Raw genomic sequence first — 15,470 nt, 5'->3', positions numbered from 1 at the left:
CATCACAAACGAGGCATAATTTCCAACATATGGCAGGCATTACAGATTTACAATGAACTCCTGAAGGGGTTGCTTTTGAAAATAAATAACAAAGAAGTATATATATATTCGATAAAATAAACATGATATCTCACTAAAAAGGAAATATTATAAATCATACGATGCAAAAGAATTTTTTTTTTCTTTTATAAAAAAAAAATACATAATTAAGGTAGAGGGATAAAGGATCTTACAATTTTAAACAAATTGTAAATTCTTAAATTATGTGAATTTATATCGTTTCTTCTACTGTTATTAAATGTTATCTAATATAAATTACCAATAGGAATTTATATATTTTCGTCAAGTTCTTGAACTTTATATAATAAAAAAGATTTGAGTCAAAACTTATTTTTTAATTTATTGAAGAAAAAATAAACGCGTCTTTAAAAGTAAAGGAAAAATATTTTGTAATGAAAGCGTTCTTTTTGACTGTGTCAGTAACATGCTATATTTTTAACTGGTAATATTTTTCAAATTGTTTTTTTTTTAAAAAAAAAAAAAAAAAAAAGACTAAATTTACGTAATTTTTTTAAAAAAAATTGTAGGTGACCCTAATTAAGGCTAAAGAGGTTGGGAACAATAATGTTGGAGGTCACTACAAAAACTTTGACTCCAATGTGAGCAGTGAGAGCTCTCACTTTATTTATGGTGAAATGTTGCAGCTGGATAGGGTAGAGTCCATTTTCACTGGCCCCTTACAGGAGAATCCTTCCTGTGTTGTTGTCATTGTATCAAAAAATAGGTAGAAGTTAGTTTAAAATGGCAATCCTTGTCATAACAGAATTGATTTATAGAGAGTAGGTTGGCTAAAGCATAGTGCAGTGTAAAATATCATTAAGATGAAGAATGGAATCTAAGGTATGAAATGAGGAAGAGCTAGTGCGACAAATACTAAGTCAACTACCATTACCCACTGCTACTGTCTCATTACCCTGGTATAGTTGTTGTATGGTCAAATTTTCCCAAGCAGCCATGATATGGGTGTTGGCTCCATTGTCTGCCAGCCAGTACTGATCTTCATCTTGGATGGAGTTTGATTGGGCAGCTATTGTAGCAAGATCTGATGGTGGATGGAGCCAACTCGTGATGCGCTGCTTGATGCTCCTTGACGGGTGCCAAGTGCGTTGCTGAAACCAAATGCAGTTGAGCTGCTGATTGGCCTGCTTCCTTAATAGAGCTAACATGAAGAATGTGGCATTGGGGTCGTGAGGTTTGGTCTTGAGAAGAATGTTTGTTGTCTGTCCGGGTGAGATGACCAACACATTGGTCGTGAAAGGCTTAACGTAAACTACATGTGCTTCAACAGCAGCTAGGTTGTGGTTTGCTACACTGAAAAATAGCTCGTCATTGAGTGCAGCATTGATCAAACGGAGGAGGTATGTCTTCCCCGGCTTCACCTTCAACCTAAAAGTATCTGCATAAGCAAGTAGATGTAACCCACTGATTACGTTTCAAGTATTTAGGAAGGAAAAGTGTTTGGATGAATGGAAAATGGATGAGAAAATGATGAAGTATGATTGATTCAAGCTAAAATTGTAACCACAAAGATCATTCCAAGTATGATCAGACTCATGCTACAGATTAAGCTAGCTAAGTAGATGCTAAGCTAAATTGATTACAATTCTGTTTTGAAAAGCTTGAATGCCAAACTAAAAATTGCCTTAGGCTTTCGTGAAGTGCCTTTTTTAGAACAATTGTACAATGGTTCAGGAAGTCCATTAATTGTGTAGAAATCGGAGACATTTGGACAGGCTCTTGTCTAAAGAGCCTGGCTAATTACAGCCCATCCAAGAATCCAACAGTTAGATTGGTGACCACAAATCAAGGAGTTACCATCTCCCGACATCACCCCAGTCCTTTTTAAGCCTTAAATAGAGGAAATTATTTGCAAGAGAAGGACGTTTGACCCGACTTTCTTTTAAGCAAGAAAAGCAATAATGATGGAGTTTAATTAGGTTGTGTCGTTAGTTCTTAACCAAAATAACCAAACCAATCATATGGAAGCTATCAAAGAAGGAAGGTTCAATTAGCCTAGCCATTCCTCCACTTCTTCCAAGTCTCTATTTGCAAGGAGTTCTTCAATGAAGAGCTCTTCTTTTAAGTCTCATTTCACAAGGAGTTCTTCAACAAGGACCTCTTCTTCATTAAAGTCCCCTATGGGCCTCTAGGCTCTAGTGATTAGTTTTTCCCAGAAAGGCTCCTCTCCAAAGTGCCCTCTCCATTGGAGTTTCTCTCATAACACCAATATATATATATTCAAAATTTGTATGCATACATATTTAGTTTGTGGCTTGAGAATGTTTTAAATTGAAAGTTTTAAAGAGCTTCAAAATTAGAAGAGAGTCCCACATAAGAAAAAGAGAAAATAAAGTTTGCATCTAGATGATGTGAAGCATTCTTTTGTACGTTAATGAATAATCTTGACTTTGCCGGTTAAAGATTGATGCTAAAAATAAAATCTAGTAATTGTTTTGAGGGTGGTCAGCCCATTCCAACAGCTATTTTGGGGTGGCTGACCACCCAAAACAAATTAAGCAGGTGGTCAAACCCACCCCTAACTTCTCTTCTTTTCTTTTTTTTATTTTTTTATTTTTTAATGCATTGAGATGACGTAGCTTAGTCTAGTATTTTCATTATGGATTGTTGGTCCCTGTTATTTCAAAGAATTGTAGAAGACAATGCCCTTTCTCAGATTAAAGGAATTGAAGATGATCCAAAGTCTAGAACCAGCAAACTACTTTCACCAATTTATGCCTTTCTTAATTACTAGCTATTACATATATAAAGATGGCTAGTATATCGTGGTTCCACTATTTATCTGGCACTAGTACTTGGTATACAACTAAACTATCTCTAGTGATAAGTGTTTCAATCCAACATAGCTTTGTCGTTTTTTTTTTTTTTTTTTTTTTCATTAATTAAAAACAAAGTAGTCATAATTATAGCTGTCCAATTAAAAGGGTACCCTTCAAAATGCACTAAATGGAAGAAATTGAGAAATTTTGAAATGGAGAGGATCATTTTCCCAACCCCAAGGGGTTGGCTCAGTGGCACTTATTGAACCATAAGTTTTTGGGCAACCGTAGAGGTCTGCGGTTTGAAATTCATTAAGTGTAAACTGCTTTTTGGGGCCACACCCCTATAGTAAATAACCAGTATCCAATGAAGTACCTTATACCGTGTAGAAAAATTATCAGGAGTGCGATGCATGAGATAGAAGTTTACTTTGTAAGAGTAAGTTTACTTTGTAAGAGTAAGTCTAAAGAACTCTGCCTTGTGGGATTGTCCGTCATAAAAAAATAAAAAATAAAAAAAATAAAAAAAGCTACAAAATAAATTTTAGTGGGTTGGTGGAGTGAAGAGTCAAGGACAATAAGAGGTTCAATTCCCTTTGAATAAATTTAGTGAAGCATCTTAATTGTTATCAGTGATATTGCTTTTCCGTATGTGATTAGGTGATAAGAATATACTAAAAGACAACTAATGTATCAATAAGTCCTTCTTAACGTATATGGAGCATCGGATTCTGACTTCGACTGACATCTAATAGTAAATATTGTATTATATTATATTCGCTCGTTTTGGTGCTACAATATATCTGGACCATTTGATTACTGAGATCGGACGGCAGGACATGCTCTACTTGTTAAGATATATTTGTGTCACATCTTCTTATATAAATTATGAAATAAATTATTCTCATATTGTGTGGATAGATTGTAAACACGTTGTGCAGATACCAAACTTTATATTGATTCTCTATTATTAGATGAAACTGGATTTTTTTTTAAGTGATTTTCGGCTTGTAACTTTGACTAGTTTTTTTTAACATACATATATAGCGTAGAAGTCACTAACACTTAGTTTTGTCATAACAAAAACTGACGTTGGCCAGTGAGGATCCTAAACAACTTTTCCCATTTTATATAAAGAAATGTTACCATTCTTTATAGTGTTCTCTTAATTTTACGCATATATTGTTTTTTAAAAAAAATATGAGGGATCGGTGAGCTTTTTTTTTTTTTTGCTTTTTTATAAAACAATATTTACGTAAGATAGAAGAACACCTGAAAAATACCGGGAGGAACGTAGCATTTTTCTTTTATATATATAAGTAGTTGTGAAGTAGCACCATGTACTAGTTACCACAATGGCAGCAACTGAGTTCCTAGAGTCCAGCTATGACAAAGACGAGATGCTCTCCTCCAATGAAGAAGCACAAACTTCAGACTCTCGCAGCAAACGTGGTGGTTGGATCACCTTCCCTTTCATCAGTGGTCTCTCTCTCTCTCTCACACAACATGCATGCATGTTTGCTTTTGTGCTCGACCGGAAAACTTCCTTTATTTCCTCAGGTCAAAAAAATAGCTGAGAATTAAACATATTGCAATAATTCCAGGGACACTGATGGGCTTGACACTTGCCGTTGGAGGATGGGCAACAAACTTGGTCGTATATCTGATTGAGAAATTCCATGTCAAAAGCATCGTTGCTACTCAGATAATCAACGTTGTCAATGGCTCCACCAGTCTTCTTCCAGTCCTAGGAGCAATCTTTGCCGACTCCTTGTTTGGCTGTTTTCCTGTCATCTGCATTTCTTCTTCCGTCTCTTTGCTGGTAATTAATGTTCTCAAATTTTTTTAACCAAGCATGTTCTGAAATTAATATTTGTAGATGAAGAGATCTATGTAATATGTTACGTGTTTTTATCTCCTTAAGTATTTGAGATAATAGGCAGTTTAACATGATATTAGAGTCAAAGTTTCTGAGTTTGAACATTGACTCCGTCATTTACTTTCCATTTCAATTAAATATTTTACTTTTTGGGCCTTACCTATTAAAATGAAGTTTAAGCCCACATGTGAGATGGAGTGTTAAAGTAATGATTAAATTATTAAATTTGGGTTGGCTTAAGGATCTGTTTAGAATTGCGGTTTCAATAAATGCGATTTTAAAAATTGCTTTTTTGAAATTGATACTTTTTAAAATTACAAAGGCGTTTGGTAAAATATGTTAATTTTTTTTTTTTTTATCAAATATTTGTTATGTGAAATCATGATTTTTGTTTAAATTCGTACTTTTTCAAATAAACACCCCTTAACCTATTTATAGAAATCGCATTTTTTTTTTTCTATTTTAGATTAAGTGCTTTTTAAATCGTAATGTTAAACGCTTTATGTTTTACGATATCTTTTTAAAAACGTAAATTATTCTTACGAAATCGCAATCCCAAACACACTCTAAGTAATAAGTCATTTGGCCTCGGTGCCTCATGAAGTATATATCAAGTCTAATATTCAGTCCCCGGCCTTGATTGCAAACAATTCTTTAGGATCACATTTGCCGGCGAAAGCCCAATTTTTACTCGATCCATGTAGAGTTAATCGAGCGAAGCCCCGGATTCCCTGATTATCCAAAAAGAAAAAATAAACTTCTTTCTATGCATATGCAGGGCATATTACTTTTAGCCTTAACAGCGATGCTGAAATCCCTGAGGCCTCAAGCATGTGAAAAAGGATCAACTCTGTGCCCAACCCCAACAAAAACCCAATTTGCTGTCCTATATATTGGGATAGCCCTAGCATCAGTAGGGCTAGGGGGAACACGCTTTACCCTAGCAGCAATGGGAGCAAATCAACATGAGAGAGCAAAAGATCAAGCAATTTTCTTTAACTGGTATGTGGTTATTTTGTACGTCTCCGCCGTTTTTGGCGCAACAGTTATTGTGTACATTGAGGACAGTTTCAGCTGGGCATTGGGTTTCGGCATATGTGTTGCCCTTACTCTCATAGGCTTAGCCATTTTCTTGTTGGGAAATGGTTACTATAAGCATGTTAAGCCTCAAGGGAGCCCCTTTACGAGCTTTGCTCGTATTATTGTTGCTGCCATAAGGAAAAGAAACATCCCAATTTCATCTCAAAGAGAGGATTACTACAGCGCGCGAGTACTGCGATGGGAAAGTGGAGATGCCTAATACAAGTTTCAGGTATAAATTTTGGTGAATTGTGTAAACTCGTATTATAAGAGAAAAGAAACAAAAGAAAAAGCGGAAAATATTATATATACTTTAGCCCTTGAACTATTATTCCATTTTCATTTACGCCGGCTTCCAAACTTTAAAAATTGACATTTAGACACTTGCATTTTGTTTTTTCCAAAATACTTATAAATTTATTAAAAAGCCACTTGAAAATAAATAAATAAAGTGGCTAATATGAAAGGGGTGGTCTCTCTTTCTTGGTATTTTCAGTTTTTCTTTCTTTTTGTTTAATTTTTAATAATTTTAATTTTTTTTTGAATGATTATTTTTTCATAACTTAAAAGGATATTTTGTGAAGAAAAATGTAAAAGTGATAAGACGTAAATGAAAAAGTGATGATAGTAATTAAAGACACTAAAATATACTTTCTCTAAAGAAAGAAATTGGAAATTTTTAGTGGCGCCATGCATCACACACACCATACACAAACAATGTCTAAAATCAAAAAGGGAATAAATAAATAAAAATACAGCCAGAGGAATCAATACCATTGAATTTCACCATTATCCCTTCAAATTCTCCACAATCGTCACTTCAAAATGAAAAAGGTTCTCAAATAACTTATTAGCACAAGGATGGATTTTCTAATTTTCTTATACATCTAATTCTAGAAATTAAAGAGTTGCTCATTAATTAATTTAATTGAGCTTGACCGAATCTCTCTCAACTCAGGTTTTTTAATCGCGCAGCACTAAAAACTCAAGGAGACATCAACTCAGACAACTCTATAGCAAAACCATGGAGGCTGTGCTCAGTGCAACAAGTGGAGGAGCTCAAATCCCTCATTAAAATACTCCCAATACTATCAAGCGGTATTTTCTTGAGCACCCCCATAGCCGTCCTAATGAGCTTGACAGTCCTCCAAGCTCTAACCATGGACCGCCACCTCGGACAACATTTCAAAATCCCGGCAGGCTCCATGATTGTCTTTATCCTAACTTCCACCGCCATCTCTCTCACCTTCGTTGACCGGATCCTCTATCCCACATGGCAGAAGCTGTCTCGTCAGTCACTTACACCCCTCCAACGAATCGGACTCGGCCACGTGTTCAACGCACTAGGCATGGTTGTGGCAGCTCTTATGGAGTCCAGGCGGCTCAGCATGGCTCGAACCCATGACCTTATAGACAAGCCAGGGTCTACCATTCCCTTGTCGGTCTTCGGGGAGGCATTCCATTATCCTGGACAAGTCACATTCTACTACCAAGAATTTCCAAAATCACTTCGTAGCATAGCCACTGCGATGATATCCATGATTATGGGAATTGCATACTATTTTAGCAATGGTGTGATAGATGTAACTCGGAGGGCTACCGGATGGTGACCGGATGATATAAATAAGGGAAGGTTAGAGAATGTGTACTGGATGTTGCTTGTGGTAGGGGTAATCAACTTTGGTTATTATCTAATCTGCGCTAGGTTCTACAAGTATCAGAATGTAGTGGAGAAGGAGAATGAGAATCGTATCTCTAAAAAGTGAAGGTAATTTGTGAAAAATCTCTAGTGTCTTATGATTATTGTATTTTGTCCCTGGTGTGAAGTTCCAAATTTACAATTGTGATGGAGAGAATTCTAAACTTTATATATATATATATATATATATATATGAAACTGATTACAAAAAAATTAAAATTTTCTTTTAAAAAATGGTTAGCGGTTAATAATCACGGTTAACCGCTTAGGTGGTTACGATTAACGAATTTGAGTAATTTTAGGTGGCCTACTTGTATCCCATTAAGAATGATGTGGCTATTAAAATTACCATTTAATCAAAATTCAATAACGATTAATCACAATCTCAATTGTGATTTGAATAGCCACATCATTTTTAGTAGAATACAAATAGACCACCTACAAATACTCAACAGATTTTGCTAATAATCGCTAACCGTAACCGTTTTATCGGGACACAAAAATAGAAGTTTTCTTTCCTTGGTCATGCAGGAACGTACGAAAGAAACAATCTAGATCATGTGAAGATTTAGAAAAAAAAACTCAACCCCAAGTGAAAATCATATGTAGGAAGTTCATGAAGAAAGACACGTGTAAAATCACTAGTTATCTCAACGTGGAAAAATGGTCGATTATTATCCTTTATTTCATCAATACGTACAGCTAAAGAAGAATTTGGATTATTCTGTTGAAGAAAAAGAAAATAAAACCTATCTGCTGCTACTGCCGCTGCCGCCGTTGTTGGTAGAGCGATGAACCGAATGAGAAGAATGGGTCAAGCCGGAAAGGAGTTTCATCCAAACATCTTTTCCATTAACTGAGAATTTAGTAGCACTACTTTTGTTTCCTCCAAGAATTCGTTCAACGTCTGAAGGGGAGCGAACCACGAGAAATGCATATACGTGGAGCATCTTCGGCGGCTCATCCATATACGTTGTCTCTAAACAATTCTTATACCTACAATATTCAAGAAATTAAGCATAAATAAATAAACTGAAAACCGTTGATCTGTTTTGACAGAGTGAGAGATAATTGTACGTACCTTGCAATGAAATCTTGAACTTCTGTTGGTGAAAGAGGATTGTTCGGAGAGCCGGTAAGAAAGAAAGTGGTGTCTCTAGGCTTCGCCAGAGAGAAACGGCCGGCCCCGGGAGCTTTTGAAACAAACTCGGGGGCCTGAAAAAATTGCCTTGGATTGCTCGAATTTGGCGGCGGAAGCATACGATGATCGGTGGTAGTGAAGGCTCTTTCGCACACATACGTGTTGAATGCTGTCATCTTGGATTGGCCGCTCTTTCGCTCCGCATAAAGATTCCTAAAAGACAAAGTCTCTCTAAAAACAGAACGCGTTAATGGGATACATCGATCAATCATATCAAAAGGTAATGGGAATCCTTCTTTACGCAGGTAAAATAAGCACACAAGTGCCTCTTTGAATACCACTTTGAGACTGACATCTGGCCAGGATATGATCCTAAAGAGAAAATGGTGATTTCCGGGCTGAAATTCAAGCCAATTCCAAAAGGCGATGACATGCTGGGATTGAATAGGGTGAACTCCCAGGTCCGTCACTAACCGACCGTATATTTTGCGAAAGGCTTCCAGTATTTGAGCGCTAAACATGGAAGCCATTAATGTGCTTAATTAATTGGAGTTGCTGAGTTTTTGGGGCGGGAAAGATCAGCTAGCCCAATGAGAAGATGATCGATCACAAACCCAATCTTTAAACTACAACTTGGAAATTATGGAAACTGCTGCCTTAGCTTGCCTTTACCTCCGCATTTTATACCCCGGCCCGCAACAATATTAGCTGAAATGCTGACACGTACGTACACTTTAATCATCAATAAATATATATTACGTACACATTAACCATCAATATATATATATATAAATCAATCGACGTGTCATATATTCATAGTAATTACACGATACAAAAATGAATGGAAAATTAATGCTCAGAGTAATTAAGAAAGAGTATTATGAATAGTCACAACTCCAAGCATAGTTGTAGCTCTAATCACAGGATTAAAGTTGGATTAAGTGTTTCATTAACCATTTTAGTTGATAATTAATTGGTATTTAGAAAGCCAGAGCATTTTATGACATTTGAAATCGTACCATGTAAGGCATGTTCTAAGAGCTGTCCACGTGAGCAGAACGGCATTGTTGACATCAACATACATACAATCTCTCCCTCAAAGTGAAACTCCCGCGACTCGAGCCCATGACCCTGACTCCAATATTATTTGTTGGATCGAGCTTTTAACTATCTCATCTGAAAACTAATTGATGTCCAGTAAGAGAAACAAAAGGTTTTTCTATGGTATTCGAAATCGCACTCCACATAGCATTTTCTAAGAGCTGTCCACGTCATCAGGAGACTGACACTATTCCATATAACAGTCATATGAAATATTTTCATGTGATTGTTGAATGTAATGCATGGCTTCTCCGATCATTGTTTCCCTCACAAACATGACTAATGTGGAGCTCACAAGTTTGGACTCCATGCAATATAATATATATGGTAATTTATAGGGGTGAAAAGGCGGTTACGGTTAATGGTTATTGACTAAAACCGCTAACCGTAACCGTCTAGGCGGTTAACCGGCAGTTAGCGGTTAACCGTTTTTTAAAGGAAAAAAGAATAAAAAATAAAAAATTTGTGCTTGGCTTGCCATTCTCCTTGGCTAGCCGAGCTCGCCTGACAAGGAAGCCGAGTACTCGAAACTTGGCTCTTGGCTCACCCAACTTAAGTGCTTGACTAACACAATATTTAGAGGATTAGGGAATGACATGTGCTTTATATAGATGAGTGAAGGTGGAAGTGGTGGGTTTTTATTTCGATGTGGGACAAACAAAAGGCAATTACAAACACTTGTAGACTTGTAGTTGTCTGTGTGGGAGTCTGGGATAAGGCTAAAAGGCAAATTGAAAACCTCACTCCCCATGCGTCAATGTTCTTGGCTTCATGCCCAACTCATCTTTTTAAAAACTTAATATTACATTATATAACATACAAACAATATATTTTTATTGTATATTAAATAAATTATATACAATTAATGCATATTCACTAATGTTACTTAATAAGTAATATATATATAGCAGTTAGTGGTTAGTGTGGTTAGCAATTATGGTGAACCGCCCACCTTTTTACCCATAGTGATTTAGTTTATGAACAGCTGCTGTAATTTTAATGTAGCTTAAACTTGCAATACTTATATTGGTATTAACTCAAACTCACTCTATATTCTAAAACAAGTTTTCCTTTGGTGTAAGCACCTTGGAAGATAACTTCCAAAGCTATCAAAATACTTTTAATTTTTCTTTTCATTTAAACAATTTATTCAAATATATATATATATATATATATATATATATATAGAGAGAGAGAGAGAGAGAGAGAGAGATTGATTTCATGCTTTAAGTCTTGGATGGTTACTTCTCTTTGTTTTGATTTAAATATGTTGAGGATTTTATCAATTCTAATTTGTGCTTCTGCAATTTTTGTTGGTCCATTTTTGTTCTCATTTTTTATTAAATTACTCTTGAATTTTTTAAGGTATTTGGCTTTAGTTTCTAGATCTTCTATTCCTTCTATTAAATCAATTAACATTTCTTCATGTTTACTTAATACATTTATTTTTAGTTTTGTTTTGCAGCATGAATCTTTACATCTTAATTCTATTTCTGAATAAGCCATTAAGATTCCATCCATATAGCTTATGAGAAGAGACAGAGAATTGGTTAAAAACATTTCTTTCTTCATATTGGATATCTAGAGGTGTAGGTCTAGGTACCAATTTTGTGTGTGACTTGTAGATCTAATGATTATATTTACTTGAAATTTACTGAATTGTTGCTCAATTTTTTGTATTTCATTATCAGTGGTTTGTTCAGATTATGAACTTTGGGTTTCACTTGTTGTTTCATACATGATTATTTGTTTATCTTTTTTAATGACTTGGATAGTTTTAGAGGCGGAGGCTTCATGTTTGACATTTTCAAGGGTTTTTAGCATGTTATTGACCTTTTCAAGAAAGGTTTCTTTATTTTTGAGATTTAACGCTTTGGGTTGTAAAATTTTCAAGAGGGGTTGTTCATAATGGGTTTTTTTCTTTTGAGTTTTAGTTGGAGTTGTAGTTACCTTAATTTTATCTTCTATTCGGTCTAATTGTTTTCCTATGGTTATAAGACTTTGGTTTGTATAATTGTTTTGTTCCATTAGTTTTTTTTATTTCTTCATCTTTAGAAGTTTTAAAATGAGAGGCGAAAATTTGTGATCCTTTAAAATTCACAAATATCGGTTCTTTTGGAGGGTAACTTACTTCTGTTATGGTTTTATCTTCTTTTTCCCACTGATTTAACATGGTTAATTTTTTATTTTCATAAATTTTGAAAAATTCAAATAATTTTATATGTAACATATGTTCATTCATAAATTTTTCTCATTCCACAAAATTTTTTATTTTTTGTTCTTTTGTATATTTTAACTTATATTTTTCTCTTTTTTTCTGCATTCTTGGTAGAGTTGTAGTTTTTTATTAAGGGTTGGAGCTTTAAAGTAAATGGTTTACTTATAATCATTAATTGTGGGTGTAAAGGGGGTTCTTCTATATCTGTTTGTGTTGGGGAATTTTCTCCTTCTTTTTCAAAATTTTCTTGATTAGCTGTATAACATGGAAAGCTTATTTGCGATTCTATTTTTATACCTTTTAACTTTAAATTTTTATTTCTTCTCAAAAGTTCAGTATAAATAGAGGACGATGTAGAATTTCTATCGCTTGTTACTGTATCTTGGCAAGTTGTTTCTTTTATCATGAAGAGTGTTTTATTGAGTTTCGATCTGTCAAAACTTAACCTAACAGTACGATCTAAGTATTGTTGTAAACAATTTAAATCAAATGCCGTATTTTCCATTTTTGTTGGAATGTTTTCATTTTCTAATAGCCACTCATATGTGAGTTCTATTTCAAACCAAACTACGAATTTTGGTACTCTAATGTTTGCTTCACAAGAATGTGTCTGTATCAGTAAAGTTCTATCTTTGGGACTTTTAACAAGAGCATGAATATTAAGATTTGTTTTCATTGACTTGTAATAAAATCTGTAAATTAATGTTAAATGTTAGCTTCCTTCTAACATATCATAACATGTTGTTTTAAAGTTCAATGTTAAAGCTTTTAAGATCTGTAGATCGATTAAACTTAAAGTGAAGTCAGGGAAACAATCAAAATGAATTGGCCCTTTATGAAGACTTGATTCAACGATTCCTAACATGCTAGTGCTGTAGTCTTTATGTCTTGCATCTCTTAAACACAAAAGTACAAAGGCATTGATTCCTAGACGGACTAGGGGTTTTACTGCAACTTGAATTAATCCTGTGTAAAGGAATTCATTTTCTTTTCTCTAAGTTTTTTAATTGCTTCTTTAGAAAGTAATTGACATGTATTATGATGTTTATTTAAAGCATAGACTTGTTCAACTGTTTTTACGCTGTAATCATTAGTAAATGGCAATAGTGAAAAACTTGATTTATAGATTTCTCTGGTTGGGACCTTGGGTATGTTCCAGTCATGTGAATCTATATTTGCTTCAGAAATGTTGTATTCTCCTTCATTAACTATATCAGGTAAAGAAGGTAAACTAGATCTAAAGCTCATAGAGGAAGTGGATCTAAACAACCTAAACAAAATTCAAAATATTTTTAAGAACAAGACAACAAGATTAAAAACTTTCTACTTCCAAATGTTTTTCCCTAACGGGTCTTTAAGGGTTCTGGAATATGTATATTGTGTGTCCTACTGTGTGTCCTCCCAACTTACAAGCCTATCCGGCCTAACTGCGCTGACAGCACATTGACGACACAATATCATACATCCCATAGAACTTAAAGATTAGCTAAAGATAACACCTGAAAATATAATTGTTTGAACACTGTTTTCTGGCTTACAGAATTCTATCCATGTATTACAGAATGTTTCACCTGAAAATATATTTGTTAAACCCAGAAAATATAGCTTTGATACTAGAAGGCCGGGGACTCACCAAGTGAGTTAGCATAAGCGGAAGAATTAAACACATAGTGTTGAATTTAAATAGAGACTGCTTGAAAGAATCTAGTTGAATATGAACATAATATGTAGAAGGAGACGCAAAGATATAAACATAAAAATAAATATGAAATATTGAAGATACTTCAATTGGAATTATAAATTCATAAATCGACATAACGAAAATAGGATATATGAAAATAAGTACTTACGGAAATATGATGCTTTAATGTGCCACAAAAACTTGTGTATAGGAAGTTGGGCATACTAGATCGAAATATATGCCTGAACAATATACTAGATCAAAAGAAAAAGCGGAAAATATACTTTAGTCCTGAACTACTATCACATTTTCATTTAAACAGGTTTTCAAATTTTAAAAAGTGATATTACAACTCCCATATATACTACCATCGCTAATCACATTTTCATTTAAACCGGTTTTCAAATCTTAAAAAGTGACATTACGGCTCCCACATATACTACCATCACTATGGAATTAAATAGTACTTTTGCATTTGTTTTTTTTCTCCTAAATACTCTTAAAGTTATTAAAAACATAAAAAAATAACTATTTAAAAAAAAAAAAAAAGGGGCTAAAATGAAAAGGGCCACTTTTTTTTTTTTTTTTTTGATATTTTTCAGTTTCTCTTTCTTTTTGTTTAATTTTTTTAATATTATTTTTCTTAAGGGTAATTTGGGAAAAAGAATGTAAAAGCATATAGCTTGATACGTACGTGCACGTGGTGGTAGTATAAGGGGCTCGATGTAACATTTAAAAGTTTGGAGATGCAAATAAAAGGTGATGATAGTTAAAGAGACTAAAATATATTTTCTAAAGAAAAACTGAAATTTTTAGTGTCGCGCCCATTAACCACACACCACACACAAACAATATTATCTAAAAAAAAAAAAGCAGACAAAGGAATCAATGCCATTGAATTTCATCATTCTCCCTTCAAATTCTCCACAATTGTCACTTCAAAATAAATGAAAAGGTTGTCAAATAATAATTAGTGGCACAAGGTTGTATTTTCTTTTCTTATATATTCAAGCATCTAATTCTATAAAGAGAGAGTTGCTCATATGATTAATCCTGCGTACATACATAATGACAAAGTGGAGATGCCTACTACAAGTTCCAGGTATAAATTTTGGTGACTTGCGTAAAAACTCATATTATAAGAGAAAAGAAACAAAAGAAAAAGCGGAAAATATTATATATACTTTAACCCTTTGAACTATTATTCCATTTTCATTTACGCTGGCTTTCAAGCTTTAAAAATTGACATTCGGACCGTCATCACTATCATATTAGACATTTGCATTTTGTTTTTTCCAAAATACTTTTACAGTTATTAAAAGTCACTCGAAAAGTGGCACTAATATATAACTGTACTAACCGCTTTTAAAGGCGGTTACAGTTAGTGGTTTTAAGTTTTAAAAAAATCGCTAATCGTTAACTGCCTATATATATATATATATATATATATATATATGAAACGGTATCTTTTTTGTATTTAAATATATATACAAATGTATAAAAATTTAGAAACAAGTCAAACTTAACTATCTAATACTAAGAATACTAAGAACGGGGAAAGTTTCTATCTAAATTGTAAGATCGCAATCAGTTTGGAACGACAATTAATACATATTCCCGGGAAAATCACTAGTTATCCAGAACGTGGAAAAATAGTCGATTATTATCCTTTATTTCATCAATACAGGTAAAGAAGAATTTGGACTATTCTGTTGAAGAAAAAGAAAATAAAACCTATCTGCTGCTGCTGCCGCTGCCGCCGTTGTTGGTAGAGCGATGAACCGGATGAGAAGAATGAGTCAAGCCGGAAAGGAGTTTCATCCAAACATCTTTT

The 15,470-nt window shown here is 34.0% G+C and overlaps 1 protein-coding gene and 1 pseudogene across 1 annotated transcript; one reads left to right on the top strand and one right to left on the bottom strand.

Annotated features, from left to right (window-relative positions):
* Positions 1-4,192: 4,192 nt before the first annotated feature.
* LOC132163034 (protein NRT1/ PTR FAMILY 2.7-like) lies at positions 4,193-7,562 on the top strand (annotated as a pseudogene).
* A 682-nt stretch (positions 7,563-8,244) lies between these two features.
* LOC132163033 (uncharacterized) lies at positions 8,245-9,166 on the bottom strand. Its single transcript, XM_059573236.1, has 2 exons — positions 8,577-9,166; positions 8,245-8,491 (listed from the first exon to the last, which is right to left on the bottom strand). The coding sequence occupies exons 1-2, from the start codon at positions 9,164-9,166 to the stop codon at positions 8,245-8,247; spliced, it is 837 nt and encodes a 278-aa protein (XP_059429219.1).
* Between the last annotated feature and the right edge of the window lie 6,304 nt (positions 9,167-15,470).

The sequence above is a fragment of the Corylus avellana genome, chromosome ca10 (genome assembly GCF_901000735.1).
Source record: "Corylus avellana chromosome ca10, CavTom2PMs-1.0".
NCBI lineage: Eukaryota > Viridiplantae > Streptophyta > Magnoliopsida > Fagales > Betulaceae > Corylus > Corylus avellana.
The sequence above is the reverse complement of the archived record's forward strand: the minus strand, read 5'-3'. Positions and strand labels throughout refer to the sequence as shown.

Bases quoted from the DNA above. Each gene is read 5' to 3' on its own strand.
- LOC132163033 (XM_059573236.1), bottom strand. From the start codon at position 9,166: ATGGCTTCCATGTTTAGCGCTCAAATACTGGAAGCCTTTCGCAAAATA. The intron at 8,492-8,576 runs GTACGTACAATT...TGAATATTGTAG, and splicing joins GTTCAAGATTTCATTGCAAG to GTATAAGAATTGTTTAGAGA.